The sequence below is a fragment of the Tyto alba genome, unplaced genomic scaffold (genome assembly GCF_018691265.1).
Source record: "Tyto alba isolate M040663 unplaced genomic scaffold, T.alba_DEE_v4.0 Super-Scaffold_42, whole genome shotgun sequence".
NCBI lineage: Eukaryota > Metazoa > Chordata > Aves > Strigiformes > Tytonidae > Tyto > Tyto alba.
In genome coordinates, this window is record NW_024881318.1 from 27,568,914 (window position 1) to 27,586,648 (window position 17,735).

The window sequence follows — 17,735 nt, forward strand, 5'->3', positions numbered from 1 at the left end:
TTGTGAAGTTACTGAGCATGTTAATTCTTGTGGTTACCCTAGAGTTTCATAGAAATGATGGAGTAGAGGCTTAATCTTTAGTCCTCTTTGTGACAATTTATGTTATATCCTGAAAATTCAGATGCCGTATTTGGTAGAATTCATACCAAAAATTAACTTAAGTTTCCTTAATTTGGAAAGCAAACAGAGTAAGTGCTATTGTTTCAGGTGGCTGAAACATTGCAAGTCTGTTCAATTGAAAGTATGTATTTATGCTGTCAAGAAGTAGAGAATAATTTGAATCAGGTTCTGGAAAAGCTGTTCATCCTAATACCTGAACTGAGAATGTTTCTTAGATGTGTTAGAGTAGCACCTCTTCAGTATAGCTTTATGATGTCTAAGAATATCAAGATTATTTCACTAAATGGGAAAGTATGAATGTGAAAGAGAAGCAGAACTTCTCCAATAATGTGATCTGGTGAAAGCCTGAGAGGCAGGGAGACCAGAAAAAAAAAAAAATCTATAATATTCTTTCCTTTCATTGTAGGAAAGTGAGCTACAAATTCTAATATTTTCCTTTTCAAAATTTCAGATTATACAGTATAGTTACTCAAAATACATATTGTTGCTTGAACTTTATATTTGTTTCTAGCTTCAATTTTTTTTGGTAGTTAAGCAGTTTGAGTATGTAGACAGAGTGTTTTTTTTTTTTTCTTGAAAGACAAGCAGCTCCATTGGTGTAGGAAAGAGTTAGCAACAGACAGGTCCCTGTTCTAGAGGTTGTTCAGTACCAGTTTTAATCGGTGAGAAGGAACCACAAGAAATAGCAAGAATAGGCAGATGAATGGTGTGCTGTTCAAAGCCGAGGATGCAGTCCTCCCTTTTTAGCTCCAGCAAGTCCAGGTAGTGTTAAGATTGGCTGCTGGGAGGTATTACCCTAAATAATTTTGCACATGTAAATCTCGTGGTTTAAACCCATCTGGCAGCTGAACACCACACAGGTGCTTGCTCACCCTCCCCTACTATGGGGAATGAAGGAGAGAATTGAAGAGGTAAAGTTGAGGAGACTTGTTGGTTGAAATAAAAACAATTTAATAATTGAAATAAAGTTATATAATAACAACAACAATAATAAAAACAACAACAATAGAAAAAACAGTCAGGTAATGCACAATGTGATTGCTCACCAACTGCTGACTGATGCCCAGCCCATTCCTGGCTAGCATTCCCAGAGAAGTGAGAATCCCAAAACCGCAATCGTGGAAGTGAGAGAGTTTCCGGATCAACCCTAATCTACCTACTGAGCATGATGTTGTATGATATGGAATATTCCATTGCCCAGTTTGGGTCTGGTACTCTGGCTGTGCTCACTCCCAGCTTACTGTGTACCTGCACACTAGAAGTACATGGGGATCTGAAAAGTCATTGATCTCTTAGCAACAGCTAAAACCATCGGTGCATTATCAACATTCTTACACCAAATCCTGTACTGAGTCCAAAGCACATCACTGTTCTAGCTACTAAGAAGAAAAAAAATAGCTCTATCCCAGCTGAAACCAGGACAATGATGAAGACTTTCTTCAGTTGAACACTTCAAATTTCTCTAAGAGAAAATGCTGATTTACATGTGTGAGCCTGCTGTTTCTCAGGTTTTCTCAGGAGAGGGTATTAGTCTCTGCTAGGTAAAAATCTAAAACATAAGGTGATTGATAGTCGACTGAAGCTCTCGATGGAGAATGTGAACCTAAAAAGTTGTATTTTATTAGAGGAGATGCTGGTCTTAGGGTTAGAGCGTGAATCCAGCTGGGTGGGATCACTAGTGGGTTGGGTTCTTTTGTGTGTGACTTCTTAAATTGATACAGAGAATGTAAGATAATGTGTATACGTGGGAAGAGTGAAATTAATAATTTTAAAACTTTAGTGTGTGTATCTAGAAATGAAGCAGGCATGTGTACGTGTGTATATATGTGTATTTATAGTAGACAGTGTCATTAAATGCATATGAATAATACATATATAAAAGCCTCATGAGGCTACTTATAGCAAAAGTTTCTTTTCTGTTATTTTTACAGTGGTATTACTGAGATTGGTTTAATACAGCTTTTACAAAGTTAGTGAAAATACAGTTCAGTTAAATACTCTCCCTCTCCCTTCTCCAACATCCTCCATTCCATCCCCTCCACGATCCATTTCCCCCCTTTTCTCTCTTCTTCTTCTTCCCCTTTCTCCATTCACTGTCAGGAAGGGGCGCCTCAGAAGAGTCATTTCAGCTCAGCACGCCAGCGTCAGAGGCTAGTGGAACCAACAGCTACAAAAGTGAGTGCCTTTATTGAAGGACCATTTTTAAAATGGAATGTTGTGTCAGCAGAGTATTTGTTACTAAAGAGAAGTTCTTGTGTTTGGTGGGACATTTAGTTATTTTTACTCATCTGCAAGTGATATAATCACTGTCTCTAAAGTTAAACTTCAGCACTGGAGTGGTTCATATTCAAGTGCAGCTGTTGTACTTTCTTTAAAAATTTGGGGTGAGATTTTTGTATCTGCAAAGTGAAATAGAAACTGTATGAAGTGTTCTACTTTGGTTTTATTACTTTATGTAGTATCTGTTGTCTTAAACAGGTGCAATTAATTTGTTTCAGTCTTAAAAGGTTTTCATTGAATAAATAGGCAAGCGTATAGGAAATAATCAATTAGTCTAATATCAAGCTGTGATGGGAAGTTTCAGGGTAAAAAAAAAAAGGCTTTGTCATCAAAAGATGATATTAGCAGATATAATAGAAGTACTGATTAGTTTGTAAGACTGTTCCACCTTTTTAGAGATATGCTTTTTGCGTACAATACACAAAAAAGTTTGAGATATTAGGTGAGCATGATGTTATTACGAAACTTTCATTCTCTAGACTAATAAAATGTACTATAATGCATATTTTAGATCATCAGTAACTATTCAGCTCCATTTATTTTTTGCTACTTTTTGTGAGAGTCCAGCAAAAATGAAACTGTGTATCCATTACTACTCCCTCCCAGAAGTCACATTCTCCACTTCTTTAGATTTAGATACTTGCAGAATTGCTTACCATATTTACATGCAACCCTTGGTACTAGTTGAAATGGTGGTAGTCTATGTCCATGTCGTGAACGAAAAGTCCTGGTTTTATGGAAGAGAAAAAGTGGACACATGTTGTCTTGTCTTGCATTCTAAATTATGACTCCAGTTGCTGTTGTCAGACTAATTCTTTGTGTTGCTAAATGTGTTGACTCGTTAAGTATTACTTGTGTTGACTTCTACTGTTGCCAGCTTGTATTATTTATTCCTTTTAGCCTATAACAACATTGTCAATATTAGGCTATCCTTTTGTAGGTCTGGGGAAGAGCATTTTGGAGGTTACAGATGCAAGAGTGAGTGAAGCTTGTATATATATATATATATGTATATATAATATATATATATATTTTTAAAAAAGGATTAGTTAAGCATATTAATTTTGATTCTGTACTGTCTCTTAAGGAGCCCATTATCTTGAGCTATTTTCTGTGTGCATTAATGTACACTAGAATCACTCCATGTAATTCCCTCAATGTGGAAAGCCAAAGGAAAAATGTATACTGAAGTGCAGTTCTTTGGATATAATCTGTGCTAGCTTTTGCTCCCTTCTCTAATCTAGTTTTTCAGCAGTTGTCCACCATACCCCAGTGCCCTACTGTACCCCTGGATGCACCTTGTTAAAGGTAGGTGTGCTGTCAAAACCTCAGTCTGGTAGCTGCAGACTACCCTTTTCAGTATTTGTACTTAGGTTTTGTATGGGACAAAAGGACCAGAAAAGGTCTTGGTAGTTGTTTGCAGAGCCCTTAGCCACTACTCTTTGGTCAGTGTCTTTGCTGTTAGGAGGACATCCTGATGCACTGGGAGAAAGTCAGTTACCAGCCCAACATCCAGAGGGGGCTGTTATCACAGACCACATCATCCTCCACCTCTCCCCCTACAACCATTGTCAGCAGCTTGAGAATGACCATCTGCTTGGAAGAGGCTCTTCAGCACACAGTAGGAACATAGCTCTGGCTGAGTGTTTTGTCTTGGTTAAAATGTGTCTGTAGGGAAGAGAAAGGAGGCAAGAAGGGAGCACTGCTTCATTGCCAGTCCTGTGCAACAGAAGAGAAACACTGCAAGTTTGTAGTTCCCAGGGCATGGACCAGGCTGCAGATCACACACCTGATCTCTTTCCTGATTGTCCATGCAAGAAAACGGTGCAAACCTGTAACAGTAGTCTTCTGAGTCCTGTTCTTTGAGAACCTTTCTCTATGTGTGTAGTATTTCCACGTGGCTGTCCAATAAAACTAATTCTGACAGGCACCTGCACCCATCTGTGCTGACAGCCACCCCTTCCCTTCCTTCTCTCCAGTTCACACTTCTCAGTGAGTAATTGCTGCCACACTTTATGTCCTAGATATAAATGCCTTTTTTCCTTGCCTACCATGTTCTTGGAATCAACTGTTACAGCTGAAAGGACCGTACTTTCCTGGTCTGATTGAGGTAACTTGAAGTAATAATTTCTGCATGTTTCCCACTCCTTCCTGCACATCTTTCCCTTCTTCTGTGCCTGGATTAAACTAAGGGGCTTGGATTATGTGCTTTTGCCTCATATTTCTGTAGGTCTTAAGTCTGGGAAATGTCATGTTCACCACCCTCAGGCTGACCCAGCTGATGGAAGCTAGGATCTCAAATAGGCCTTGGCAGCTCAACAGCTGCCCTTCAGCAGGAAGTTTTGGAGTAGGGATATTGGCTTGTGATTCTGCAACAAGGGAGGCACAGTTTGCTACTTTGTCTGGGGCAGGCGCTGGAAGTGGATATGAGAGCAGTGAGAGCACTGTGTTCGACACCTTTGCTCAGGACTGTTGAGGCTGTACTGAGGTATTGTTCCATGGACTTGAGAGTACTCAAGACAAGGGATGAAGACAAACCTGTCCTGCAGCAGGTTCTACAGCTGGTTTTATGCTGGTGGGAGGAGAAACACAAGGTAACCTGAGCAGATTCGGCTAGGTAGAAGTGGTGCTGTGTAACAAGCAAGACTGATCTACTGTGTTCTTCGAAGGCTCATCTGTGTTCCAAGGGCATACTTCAGGCAGTGTGAGATTCTCAGTATTTGCCATTCAGATCACTATGAAAGCAGAGTAGGGAAGTACTCTTAGCACAGAGCTTCTGAGAGACAAACTCTTAAGAGTCTTTCCATTATACTGCTGCTTGCACTTCCTGAACTGCTGTTTTCTGGCAGACTCACACTCACCTGCAGACTGCTGCAAGTCAGTAGAAGTGTCATCAGAGTCCTGTCACCTTTCTTCCTTCCTGTTGTGAGGCATTAGGGACCCTTATCAGTAGTTGCTGTGACAACCTGACCGTCACTCTGCTTGAAGGAATCCATTTGCAATGCAGCTGATGAAGAAAGCCTACAACTTTCTCTTACAAAGTTGTAAATTCAGCTGGGGAAGTTGGACTCCAGTCATCTCAAAAGGTAACAGCAGCATGGCCTGTCTCTGAGCCCTACCAAAGGCTTAACTTGCATACCCTGTGTACCTCTGCAGACACACCTGCTCCACTGCCCTCTTGGCAGCCCCCTCCAACACTCAGGCCTGCAGGGCATTGATCATCCATTCTTGAGAGTGTGAGGGACAGAGAAGTTCTCTTGATACGACTAGGAGGACAAGGGTGAGAGTCAGCTGTGCAGGTAACTCCAGAAGTAGGAAGCTATAGAAGGGCAAGAGAACTGGCAGAGCTTTTCCAGCAGCTTGTGTTATCACACTCCTCTGAATTTAGTGCCTCAGGAAAAGCTGCCAGTTGCTCCTGGTGGTAGGGGTAGGTGCACAGAAGCCACCAGTCTCATGGTCTTGTTGCCATCCTAAAGCAAGAGCTCCTTTGCCTGCTGCTTTTAGACTGAAGTTGGCAAATTGCCATCAACAAAGCTGACATGCCTTTCTTTAAGCTTGTTGATTCAGCTCTTTCTAGTTTCAAAAACCCCACAGTACAATAAAGCAAACCAAACAAACTTATTACTTTGAAATGGTATTTTGTCTCTTGGCTCTGTAAAGACTGGTGAGATCCCTTTTATTCCTTTTACCTTCCTATGCAGCAGCTGTTTGCCCAGGTGGCAGGATGTCATGGAAGCCCAGGCTGCACAGCTTGCAGGGACTATTGCCTGTATCAGGGACACTGTTTGGAGATGAGGGAAGACCATCAAAGACCAGTAAAGGAATACTGTTTTTGTGCTAAGGAAAGCATCCTAATGTACTTGTATGAGTGTTTTGTTCTGCTAGTCTGGTCTGTGGATTTACTGCATTTCACTCCTAACCTCATGGGTGTGGAAGAACAGTAGTATTTGGGAGACTCAGAAGCAAGACAGCATATCTCATGAAAGCAGCAGCAATGATTCAGAGGACGCTGAGGCACAACTTGCCCACAAGATACTCCACCTATGGTCAGCTTACTACAGCGCACATTCTTCATCTCAGCACACATTCTGCAGATTGTCCTGGACCTGGATGAAGTGCATTTGTGGGTTAGTGATTTGGGTGACCCAAAGCAGCAAGTGACATGCTGTATTGACTTCTCATGTGGAGACGAACATTTCTTAAAGGGAGAGGATCTTGGCTTGTCCTGACAGAAGATAGAGTTATAAAGATACGGTGCTGTGAACTTGGCCAACTATGAGCTTGTGTCCAAACTTATGATTGGTTGATTGTTTTGATGCAAGTCAAGGAAATCTGGGCTTCAAACAATGATGATGAACCTCTTCTCTATAGATTTCTCTTTGGATCTCAATTTTAGGGCCTATGGCAGGTGGTGGTTCTAGGCTCCTAGGTTAGTCCCATCTGTGAACCCTCATATCTTCAGTCTTTTTTGGGTCAAGCTTGGAAGTGGTTGAGACTCATACCTGCATCTGAGAGAAAAAGTAATAAAAATGTTTTGAGAGAGGAGACTCTTTTCTCCAGATATTTGAGGAATTACATCCTTCATCCGTTTAGTACTGACTTATGTCATGTTTTGGGTATGAAAGAGACCATTTGACAGCAGAATGAGCAGCAACAGGCAGTGGCAGGAGTGTCACATCCTGCTCAGACAAGGGAGACAAGTGACTTAGATTTGTGAATCCTCAGCAGAGTGGACAACAGTGAGACAAGTCTCAGAGTCCATGCACAGACATTTATGAAGTTCCCACAGTGTACTAATTGGATACACAATAATTGGCTAAGTATATGATGAATTACGGCAAGCAATACAGTATGCCTTTCATTACCTAATGATAATAAGGAAAAGGGAAAAAGAAGAGGGAGAGAGAGAGAGAGAGAATAGAGGTCACCGGTCTGGGGTCTGGCATTGGTCCTATCTGAATTCATCAGGGATGCATCCGTCTTCTTTAATTCTTCACGTCTTCTTTTTTCTTTATTTCTATTGCTTGCTTGCTTGCTTTTTCACTCCTCGCCCCCCCCTCAATTTATACAGACTTTCCTTTCCTTGGCTTCGTCCCCTAGATGGACCTACATGCCTATGTATCACATGTATGGGGAGGAGTAAGGTGCTTTATGGGATGATGTAACTAGCATGATCTTGATAATCTTCATTAACATATTCAGGGTTGTCAACTTTAATATGCATGTTGTGGATAATGAAGCAAAGGTCATTCACCAGACAGATGGTCTTGAAACTTTGCAAGATACACCAGAGCAGAGCTATTCTGCCTTTACAGGACTCTCCCAATGCATCCTGTGCTGTTTGGACTACCTTGTCAGGTCCAGACTCCACATTATTCACCCCATGACTATAGTTTCTTTATCTGTGAGTATTTGAGGCATTACTTGGCTCGGAGGGCCTCTGCTCCCCCCCATCCCTTACCTCTTTCTCAGACTGTTTTTCTTAGTCCCTGTGTAGGGGAGTTACAGGTCATCTCTCACAAGGAGTATTTAATATGCTTACTGAACTAGTGCTAAACAGCTGCTGAAGGAAGGAATAGGGCCTTTATATATTTGTTGATCTAATCATAGCGTGTGCAGAAAGTAGGTAAGATCTAAGTTCATAGCCAGTAAGTTGAGGGAGGTGATTATTACCCTCTAATTGACACTTAAAAGATACATCTGTAATAACTGTGTCCAGATTTGGGACCCTGGTACAAGAAAGATGCTGGAGTTCATGATGTGCAGGGGAGGACTGAGGAGCTAGATTTGTTTAGTCTTGTGATTACTGAGATGAGATTTAATGGCTGTCTTTCACTACCTAGCAGATGGATATAGAGGGTCAGTAATGGAGGTGCACTGCAAAAACATGAAACACACACAGGTTGTCAGAAGGGAAAATCTGAATAGATGGAATAAATTTTTCACAATTAAGGTGCTTGACCACTGGAACAAGTTACCTGGAGGGCTTCATCCTTGAAAGTATTCAGAACTTGACTGGGAAAGGCCTTAAGCAGCTTGATCTTACTTTGAAGTTAGCCCTGCTTGGAGTGGGAAATTGGACCAGATGGCCTCCAGAGGTCCCTTCCAGCTCGAGTTATTCTGTGATCAAAGGGTACGGTGCTTCCTGCATGCTAGCTTCTGCCTGCTCTGTGGTGATGCAGAGCTCTGAACAAGCCTTTTCAGCATAGCATCTTCTAGCTAATAAGCAGTATAGATGGTATAAAAGATGCTGAAATATTGTGGATTCTAAGTAGTCCATTTTGACCCACAGAGCAGGGTTTGTTCTCAGACATGTATAAAACCAGTATTGATGTAGTCTCTATGTATCTTTTGCTGCATATATTACATTACTTGGTGGTGCCTTTAAACAGAAACTTAATAATTTATTTGCTAGAACTTCTTTGTGAGTAACAAATATGAACACAGTTAGACAATGTTAAAGAAAGTGCTTCAGGAGTAATGATCTGAAGGACGAACTAAAACATTTATAAAGGTGGGAAGGGTAACAGTCAAATAAAAATCAATTTGATATGGGAGTATGGAGGTTGAGAAGGAGTTACAAGGGAAAGCATTCAGACTATTTTCAAACTCTTGTTATATTTTAACACACAATAAGAATAAAGCTGTATTCCAGATAGGCTGCCAATATAAACTGGAAACAGTTGTAGGTAACAAAGATTACTTTGAATTTTGTGAGCTTGGAAAAAACACTTACAGTAGAATGAATCAAATGAAAAACTCCAAGATGATTGTGGAGAGGACATTTCACTAGAGGCAGAATTTGTTTGGTTTTAATTCATTCTGGTGTGAATACCTTATCAATTAGTTAGAGAGCACAGTAATGTTTCCTCAACTCATACTGAAAAATTTCTGCAGCATCTGTAAATAAAGATTTTTTAAAAACAGATTTTATTGCTTATGAAGTAACGTCTGGAGTTAAAGTAGTCACTATTGTACATGTTCTACTTTCTAAGCTGATAAAAATTTTCTAGAACTGTTTTCTTCTCTTCCTGCCTCAGTGTCTGATGACTTGTAATTGTAAAGAAATAGTTTGCTGTTGAGAACCATGTCTCCACCTGCTAAACCTAGACTGGAGATCTTAAATGGGTGGGAAGCCTCAGTAAAAATAATTATTTGCTTATAGCTATCAATTAGAAATGGCTGGATGGATCAGATGCTACTGTATATCTTGCTAGGCTACACCTTAAGCCTGTTTTAAACCCACAAGAATTCTTAGAATTTTATGGCTTTTTGCCATAACTCAACACAAACTGAAGAGCCTACTCTAAGAGTAGGGTTTTACTGTAACATGCTCATCATAAGATCTGCTCATTTGAAAAAGAAATTATCTAGTAGGCAGAGAAGTGCAGAGAAAGAAGTACTATTCCCTAGCACTCCTCTCTGGCAACAGCTGATAAAGTTTGATTTGTTGGCCAATTGATTTCTAGAAAGTTATGTTTACCAAAGGTTAGACAGTCTGGCAGACGTATAAATAGAAGTAGAAGATAGTTTGAAGTCAGATACTACGAACTGCTCCTCTCTTTGGCAAGTTAAGGTTGTCTTCCTTATAAAATTAATTTCCTGAACACATCAGTCTGTCAGTAGTGTAATATTAATTGTACTAGATACATTTTATAACCTTCTACCCCAAAATGGAAACAGAATAAATTCACAGTACTCCCTTTACTCCTTACTAAAACTTTAGTTTTGTAGAAGCTATAATTAGATGTTTGCAGCTGTTACTTCAAATGTGTGGCCTCTATCCCAGTAGTACTTGCATGCCTCCCGACTGATTAAAAATAGAAATAGCTGTGGTAGAAATAGTATTACAAATTGTTGACTAGCATAAATGCCAGTATGTATGTGAAAGAATATTACAGAAATGTGAAGTTAGTCTTAAGATATGGTTAAATTAGTGGACATACATCCTCATTTAGGTGTGGGATGTCTGCATAGTGTGGATACAAATAAAAGGGTGTAATGGGGACAGAATTATGGGCTAGAATTTGAAATGTTTTCCAAGAACTGGGGCAGTGTGTGTGTGTGTGTGGGACGACGACACAATAAGTGATGGGAGGTATTTCAACCATATTGAGATAAGATTTGTGTCATCAAAAAGACAGGGTTTTTTTCTCCCCCAGAGAGCTATTTTTTTTCTGCATGTACTTACCTTCACTAATGAAATTACAGTGGAAAATACACTGATGCTTTCCTTTACTCAAATATCTTGGTGGCATGACTGCAGGAAAGGTGAAAGCTGCTGGACTTAGCCTACCATATGACTCATATGAATCAGTATAGAACTAGGAGGAATTTTTTATACTATTCCCTACTACAGACTCTTATTTAGAATTGGCTTGCCTACTGCTGACTTAAAAACTAGAAAGTGTAGAGTAGAAACCATCGTTGGCTACTCTAAGCTTTGTTTCATGTTGAATAGATGCACAACTGAAGGTGTTTGTCCTAATCCTTTTTTATGTGGTCTTTGGAAAGTTGTTCCCATTAATTAGTAGTTATTTCCTAACAGAAACTTGCAGGCAAACATACTATACAAACTATAAATTTGAATAACCTTCACTTATCCTGTTAAGCCTTATTAAGAAATTATAAATAGGATTGATTATCAGTCAGAAGTAAAAGGGAATTTAAAAAATGTAATGATTGAACAAACAATACAGTAGCTCGTGATTTACTGTAGTTTGACTTTGAACAATCCATGTGCCATATTGGACAAAAAGGGGGATGAAATTGGATATAAAATGGCAATAAGCCAAAAGACTATCTGCATCCTAATCTCAATTTATGTAGAAAGTTAGTAGTCCAAACAAAAACAATAAAATATATCTGACTTTAATCCTACCAGGTACAGAAAGACCAAGTAATGATATAAACTGTGGAAAAGGATTGATCACCCTTACATTTTTGCTTTCTGTAGGTAAGGAGGATTGTCTATCCACTGTGTTTTTTGCTGCAAACTTTGCCTAGGCTGAATCAGTGATTTATTTAATGTCAAGAGTTCACAAATTCTTATACACAGTGGTTCAGCACTGTTCTAGTAATTTGCATTGTTTTGTCAAGGATTTTTCCAGTGAAATTCTCAGTATTAAGAAGCTGGGGTTGTGCCTCAACATGATCTTTGCCAGACACCAGCTTCCTGCCTGCATCAGAGTTTTTAGATCTGTGATTAATGCAGCAGATATATCTGTTGTTGGGCACATTTTGAGACTTTTGGATGAAAACAGAAGTAGCAGACTGGTAATTTTTGTGTTATGACCCCTTTCTGATAAGGAAAGGAATACTTAAAAAGAGCTTTCAAATCTCCAAAGAAAAAAATCAGTTTCTCCTTGTCTTCCCTGCAATGGATACTCAGAATTGAGATTGCAGCTAGTTAAAGAACCCGGATATCAGCAGGGAGAGCAGTGTGGTTTCTGTAAGGATCGTTTTGGGGGGATTTTTGCCATTTTGTCTGTGGAGAAGTGGAGATCAATTTTTCTTGTTTTGGAGTGTTGACTAGTAATTGAATATTTGTGCAACAGCTGGTGGTGGGGGTGTCCTCTTACCTACCATAAGGTAAGAGAAATAGCAATAGTAGCCTTTTGTGATTCAGCAGTAAGTGTGGCAAGCAAGCAGGAGGCAAGGCAAGAAACATGTTAAGAAGGCCCATAAAGAGCAATGTTTATGTTTATAATAGAGACAAAGACAAAAAGATCTTGAGAATGTGGCTCCCTAAGCTAGAATGGGCTCTTCTTTAGGAGTGGCAGCCACCAGTGTGATTTTTCAAATTTTTCAGGGCATTTAAAGCTCTATAGAAAATAATTGAATTTAAGCTTGTTGAGAGAAACATGTGACCACAGTTCTGAAGTGAAAAAATAAAGCTTTCATTTTGATTAAGCTGTTTTCACAAATGGGGTTAATATTTACCTTACTGGTCTCCAGACAGTCTCAATTTTTCCAGTGTGACCCTTCCCCTAGAACTTGAACCTTTCTTCCACATCAGTAGAGTAGTGTATTACCAGTAAGCTGTGGGGTCAGCCGAACTGATCAAATTTGAATTTAGAAATGCTGTTTAAAATGTCAACATTAAGCAAAATCACCAATTTTGAGACCTTTAATTGCGTAAGGGGCAGAAGATCTGGAATAATTAAAAAAGCAAGTAGAAATTAGCCTTTTTCCGCAAAAGAGGTATTTCTGTTGTCTGATGAAAGAGAAGAAGTAGTGTTTTGCAATTGCTGTTCCATGTGATGTTTTGGGGGAAAAAGTGAGTTACTTGTGCCTTTTGTTCCTGGGTGGCCCAAAATCTTCTCTTTACCCTTGTGTGTGAAGAGCAGCTGCAGCTGCAGAGCTCAGGTCCGTGGGTTCTAGAGTGGGCACAGTGGGGGCGAGAGTTCCTTGGCAGAACTCTTGTGACTCAATCCCTCTGATTAACATGGCTTAAAATTTAGTTCCAGTGTACTTTTTCCCTTTCAGCACACATTGTTTCTTCCAGTTGATGATTGTTGATGATGTCAAGGCTGAGCAAGGCCTGTGTTTTGCTAGTGGTAGTCAGTCCTCGAAAAAACGAATAATCAAGTTTGGAGGTTTTTTAGCCCCTTCTGTGCAAAATGACTAAGAAAAACAATTACAGTCAAAGCCTAAGAGAAGTCAAGTCTCTTTCATGATGAAGGCAGGCTTAATCATTTTATCTTCTAGTTGCTGATTTCAACAGAGTTTAGCAGCAGCTGCTGAACATACTTGTTGTATAGTATAAAACATTGTATAATGCAAAACATGCTTTGCATCTGGGAAGAGGAAGGTAACTAGATTCCTGTGGGCATAATGGTCTCCAGCAACTGTATTGTCAAGAAGTGTCGAAGCTGGCAGCTGCATGCTGTGGTGTTGCTTTTTTCTTTTTCTTTTTAATAGTAGGTAAAATCCTGTGTAGGTATGGCCATATAAAAACTGCTGCTTTCTGTTTGATGAAAGAACCTACAGAATCAAACAGCACCTAGAGAAATTCCTGGTTTTAGTGAAAGTGGATTCAGGGTTTTCCAGTTCTTGTAAACTATAATTTTTCATGTTTGTTTAGCTGAAGGGTTGTACCAGCAGCTGGCATTTGTGTCTTGTGTGATTTTTTTTTTTTTTATTCACTTGCTTTTCCTTTAGTATATGGTAGCACTCTTAATCTCCTAAAATGGGAATATTCGTGTGAACTTGCTGGCTGGAATCTGTTTAGTGTTGGTGTTTCAAACACTTTGCAGTCCATGCACTTTCTCCATTCATCATGTGGTGATGTGGTACTTTGCCAAGGAGTGACATAGACTGTATGACAGCATATCAGAATAGAGCATGGATTTTGTAACACTGTTAGATTAAATGTTTTTGTATACTTTGAGGTGGAAAGTTCATTCAGAATGTTCACGCTTTTTCATTAAATAACATGGTTATTTATTGATTTTTAAAAAGTTCGACTATGAATGCAACATGGCAGGCAACAAACCTAAAGTAATATTTTTTCACTATATTTTACTAGTGCATTCTGGTTTAGGAGTTGTTTGCTGCTTTCTGTTAATGTATTTAAAAATTTAGTTCAAACTTTCAATTGTATCTCTTAAACAATGTCATTCTTTCTGTGCAAATTTTTTGGTTGCTACATTCCCATAATCACATAATTGGAAAGACTTTGGACTATGATGTGGCTCATAGAAAAATCCTTACTGTTAATTCATGGGATCATTCTGAAATGTCTCACCTTCTTCCATAGCAATCAGTGTTTTTTTGATGCAAAACATGTTTAACTACTGTTGACTTAGTTGAGTCTAGCTGATTATAAATCTTAATGTTGTATGTATTTCATCTATTGGAAAATGCATATAGATTATTTAAATTGCTGCTGTATTGTACATAATAAAGCAATTGATTTCTTTTTATTGTATGTTTTTTATATGTACCCTGTTTGGCATTCTTTTTGATCCAGTTAATTTGCATTTAAATTGGTAATGCCTAGCTTTAAGTAGGCACCTGGGTATTCCTTTTATATCACATTTCAGAACCCATAGAGCTGACGTACAGATATGTTTCTGCTTTGAAATATACAGTTAGCTGTGCCTGTAACAAAAGCTAGGAAGTTAACTGAGAAGATAAAAATGAACTGTATAGAACACAGAATATTGATTTAGACAAAAGGTGACCTTTTCTGGTTATTCTGAGTTTCACTGCCTCTTTCACAGTATGTCCCCTGTTACAATCTGCAGTAGTTGTTGCTAATTTGCAGCTTCAAGTTCATTATTTACAAGTTTTTTTTAATGTTTGGGGTTGTGAGGGGGGTAAGGTACCATGCAGAATAATATCTTTGTACGTTGAAATGCACATTCAAAAATACTCAAAAGAAGCCATGTGTTCTGTGCCAAGGAACATTCTGCAGGTGACATGGGGAACTGAAGAGTCTTACTTGCCAGAGCTTGCCAATGCAGAAGTTGCCATTTTTATTCATGAAAATGCTTGTGAAGAAATGACTTGTTGTTTAATTGGTGAGGATACACACTAAGCAAAAATGCTGGTAAACTGCTGGCTGCTTCTGTATGACTAGAAAGAATATGAAAGCCTTCAGCTGAAAGGTGGAACATCAGACTTTACTGTAAGGCATTAATAGTGCCTAACTCTTTGGTATCTTGTGTGGAAAGGGAAAGACGGTGATCTTGCCTAGGATTTATGTTACCAGTGAAGAAGGTATCGGTACAATTTTCCCGAGCAAAGTGAATGTAGAATTTTGTCTTGCACAAGTCAGTTCAGGCTAAGATTTCTGAGAAAGTGATGATCCAGACATGAGCTCACTTGGATCATCTGGAAGGGAGAACAATTTTATAGTTACACCTGTTTTGTAAGATATCAAACTCAAGTGAGAACACCTTGACAGACAAAGAAAGAGCTGAACACTTTCCTGCACCTTTCTGAAAATCAGTTAATCCTGCCTTGAACTAGAAATTTAGTCATTCCTAAAATTCAACCCTTGTGTTAATAGAAAACCATTTCTGAGGCAGAGGCTTACTGTTCTTGGAGCCAGGAAATGTTGTAAGTTGTCCTAAGAGCAAAGGACAGCTTTGACAGAGAAACAGATTTACAGTAGGAGAGACATTTGGTGTGAGAGGCTAACACTGGGGCATTTGAGGTGGTTGATGTGTCTCCACACTGAGCCCCTTGGTAATGTGCTCCATGCATCTGAAGAACTGAATGTTGGTAAAGTTGGAAGCAATCAAATAAAAAGCATAACCTGTCACTGCCTCACTTAAAAGGTATTTAGAATGGATTAATACAATGGCTTGATGTATTAATTTTACAAAGAGTTCAAGATCAGCTTGTAAAAAGCCCTTGCACAGTGCAACTCCTTTTACTGGTAGATCAAAACAATCCTATACTATGTTACTTGCTCTGCTTTTTTTCATTATTCCCACATCCAAATGCAACATTTGCTGTCATCTCCCAACTTTTCTTCAGCAAAACCATAGTAATTGCTTAAGAAGAAGATCATCCAAAGTCATCTGTCAAAGCAGTAACTCTTGCTGTCAGTGATTATGATAAAAAGGTGAATTGTGTGCCATTGATATTTTTTTTTCTTCCTACTGTTATTACTACAGTGTTAATGTTGCAATGTTAACCTGTTCTTAATGCAGTATCTAAAGTGTTACCAGAAAGCCCTCAGATGATTACAGCCTATGACGGATGGGCAGAGCAACAGTGTAAAAAACCCCTCATATTAATTTTATCACACTTAACACCTCCCCAGATGAAGAATGCATTACTGAAATTTGTCTTGAAAAGGTTCATTTTTTCAGACTACTTAATGGAGAAATGAAAACTCTAAAAGATAAGACTTTTTGAATATTTGAACACTGCAGTTGTTGGAAGATGAAGCAAATTTACTGTGGTTCTAAAATCAACTTGTATTGACATTAGCTATATTTTTAGCACCTTATGAATGTGTTAGCTTTTTACTGATTCTTTAAAATTGAATCCAGCAACAAGAAATAAGTTAATGGCATCTTTTCTCCTCCCATATAGGAGATGAAATACAATATTTTAATTTTTCTGTAATTTGCTGGTAATATTTATAAGAAGTGAGATAAGGTTAGTGTTTCCTAAGTCACCTCTGTTGTTTAAACCTTTTTGCATCGTTCTGTTATTTCAACCATGTTTCTAGTTAGTGAGATGAAGACTTTGGCCCAGAATAAAGTTCAATGTGCTTTATTTGGTCAGTGTGGTTTCTTTGTAAGGCTGGGTATATGCACTCTGGTCTATTGACTGATCTTGTCCATACTGAAGTGTCTTATAGATGTGTAGGACCAGAGGAAGATTCGTAATTACTAAAATAATCAAAAAGCATCTGTGCTTGTAAAACCGTGTTATTGATAGTAAAATGTGCGGGGTATGGAGTTTGAACTGATTAATGATAGCTGCAATTAAATTCAGTACACATGGGTCTTAATGCAACATCGCAGCAATTTGGCACAGCTTGCACACACATCTCTTGAACCTGAGGCAAGGTTTATTATGTTTTCAGACCACGATTTTTGTGACACAAAGGGTCTCAAGGGCAAGAGTCTCTGGTCCATTAAGTCTGCTTTGTGTTATTGTAGTGGATTGAAACAGCCCTAAAACCAGCCCAGCTCGAACTGGCCAGAGGATTCCATGCAGGGCAAGCACAAAAGAGCATAGTGTTGTCCTCTGGGGCAGAGCTGGTGCCTGAGAAACATGCAGAGTGGTAGTGAAAGCATCTTTTTCTCTTTTTAATACTCCAGGGGCTTGCCTGCTAAGTATGTGATCTGAAAGTCTTTACACCACCAACTTTTCACTTTAAGCTGTCTGTATGTGTTGGATGCTGTGCAGTGGAAGTAGGACAGCTGGTCTTTTGAGTCTCTTATTGAGACTTTCAGAAAGGAAGCAGTGCGGTGCCAGAAAACTGTGAAGTTGTTACAGGGCATTTGCAGTGTAACCAAGATCTTGAGCTGGAGCATTGCAAGCCTGAAGAACTGAGTGATTTTTGGTATGGTATACTTCTGCTCTTCCCTGTCTTCAGTGGCTGTGAGTAAAACAGCTGGGAGGGACGGAGTGAAAATGACATCTTTAGCTTTAGAATGGTGCAGATGGTTTTTATGTACCTAGGAAATAAATTATTAATCTAAGATATAGGCTAGCCCCATGTGTAGAGCATATTTACACTTTTTCCACCTGCTTTGTGTAGCAGCAGTTGTGGAACTCGGCTGTACTATTACAAAGCTAGCATAATGTTGGTGAGCCTTTTCTGGAGTAAGAAAGTGTGTACTGACGCAATTGATAATCTG

At 39.1% G+C, this 17,735-nt stretch overlaps 1 protein-coding gene across 2 annotated transcripts in view; it reads left to right on the forward strand.

Moving 5' to 3' along the window:
* MAST4 (microtubule associated serine/threonine kinase family member 4) overlaps positions 1–17,735 on the forward strand; it is a 308,421-nt gene that overhangs the window by 125,896 nt on the left and 164,790 nt on the right. For both annotated transcript variants that reach the window (XM_042804476.1, XM_042804477.1), the window contains exon 4: positions 2,221–2,295. In XM_042804476.1, coding sequence (XP_042660410.1) covers positions 2,221–2,295 — 75 coding nt within the window. The remainder of the gene's footprint in view (positions 1–2,220; positions 2,296–17,735) is intronic.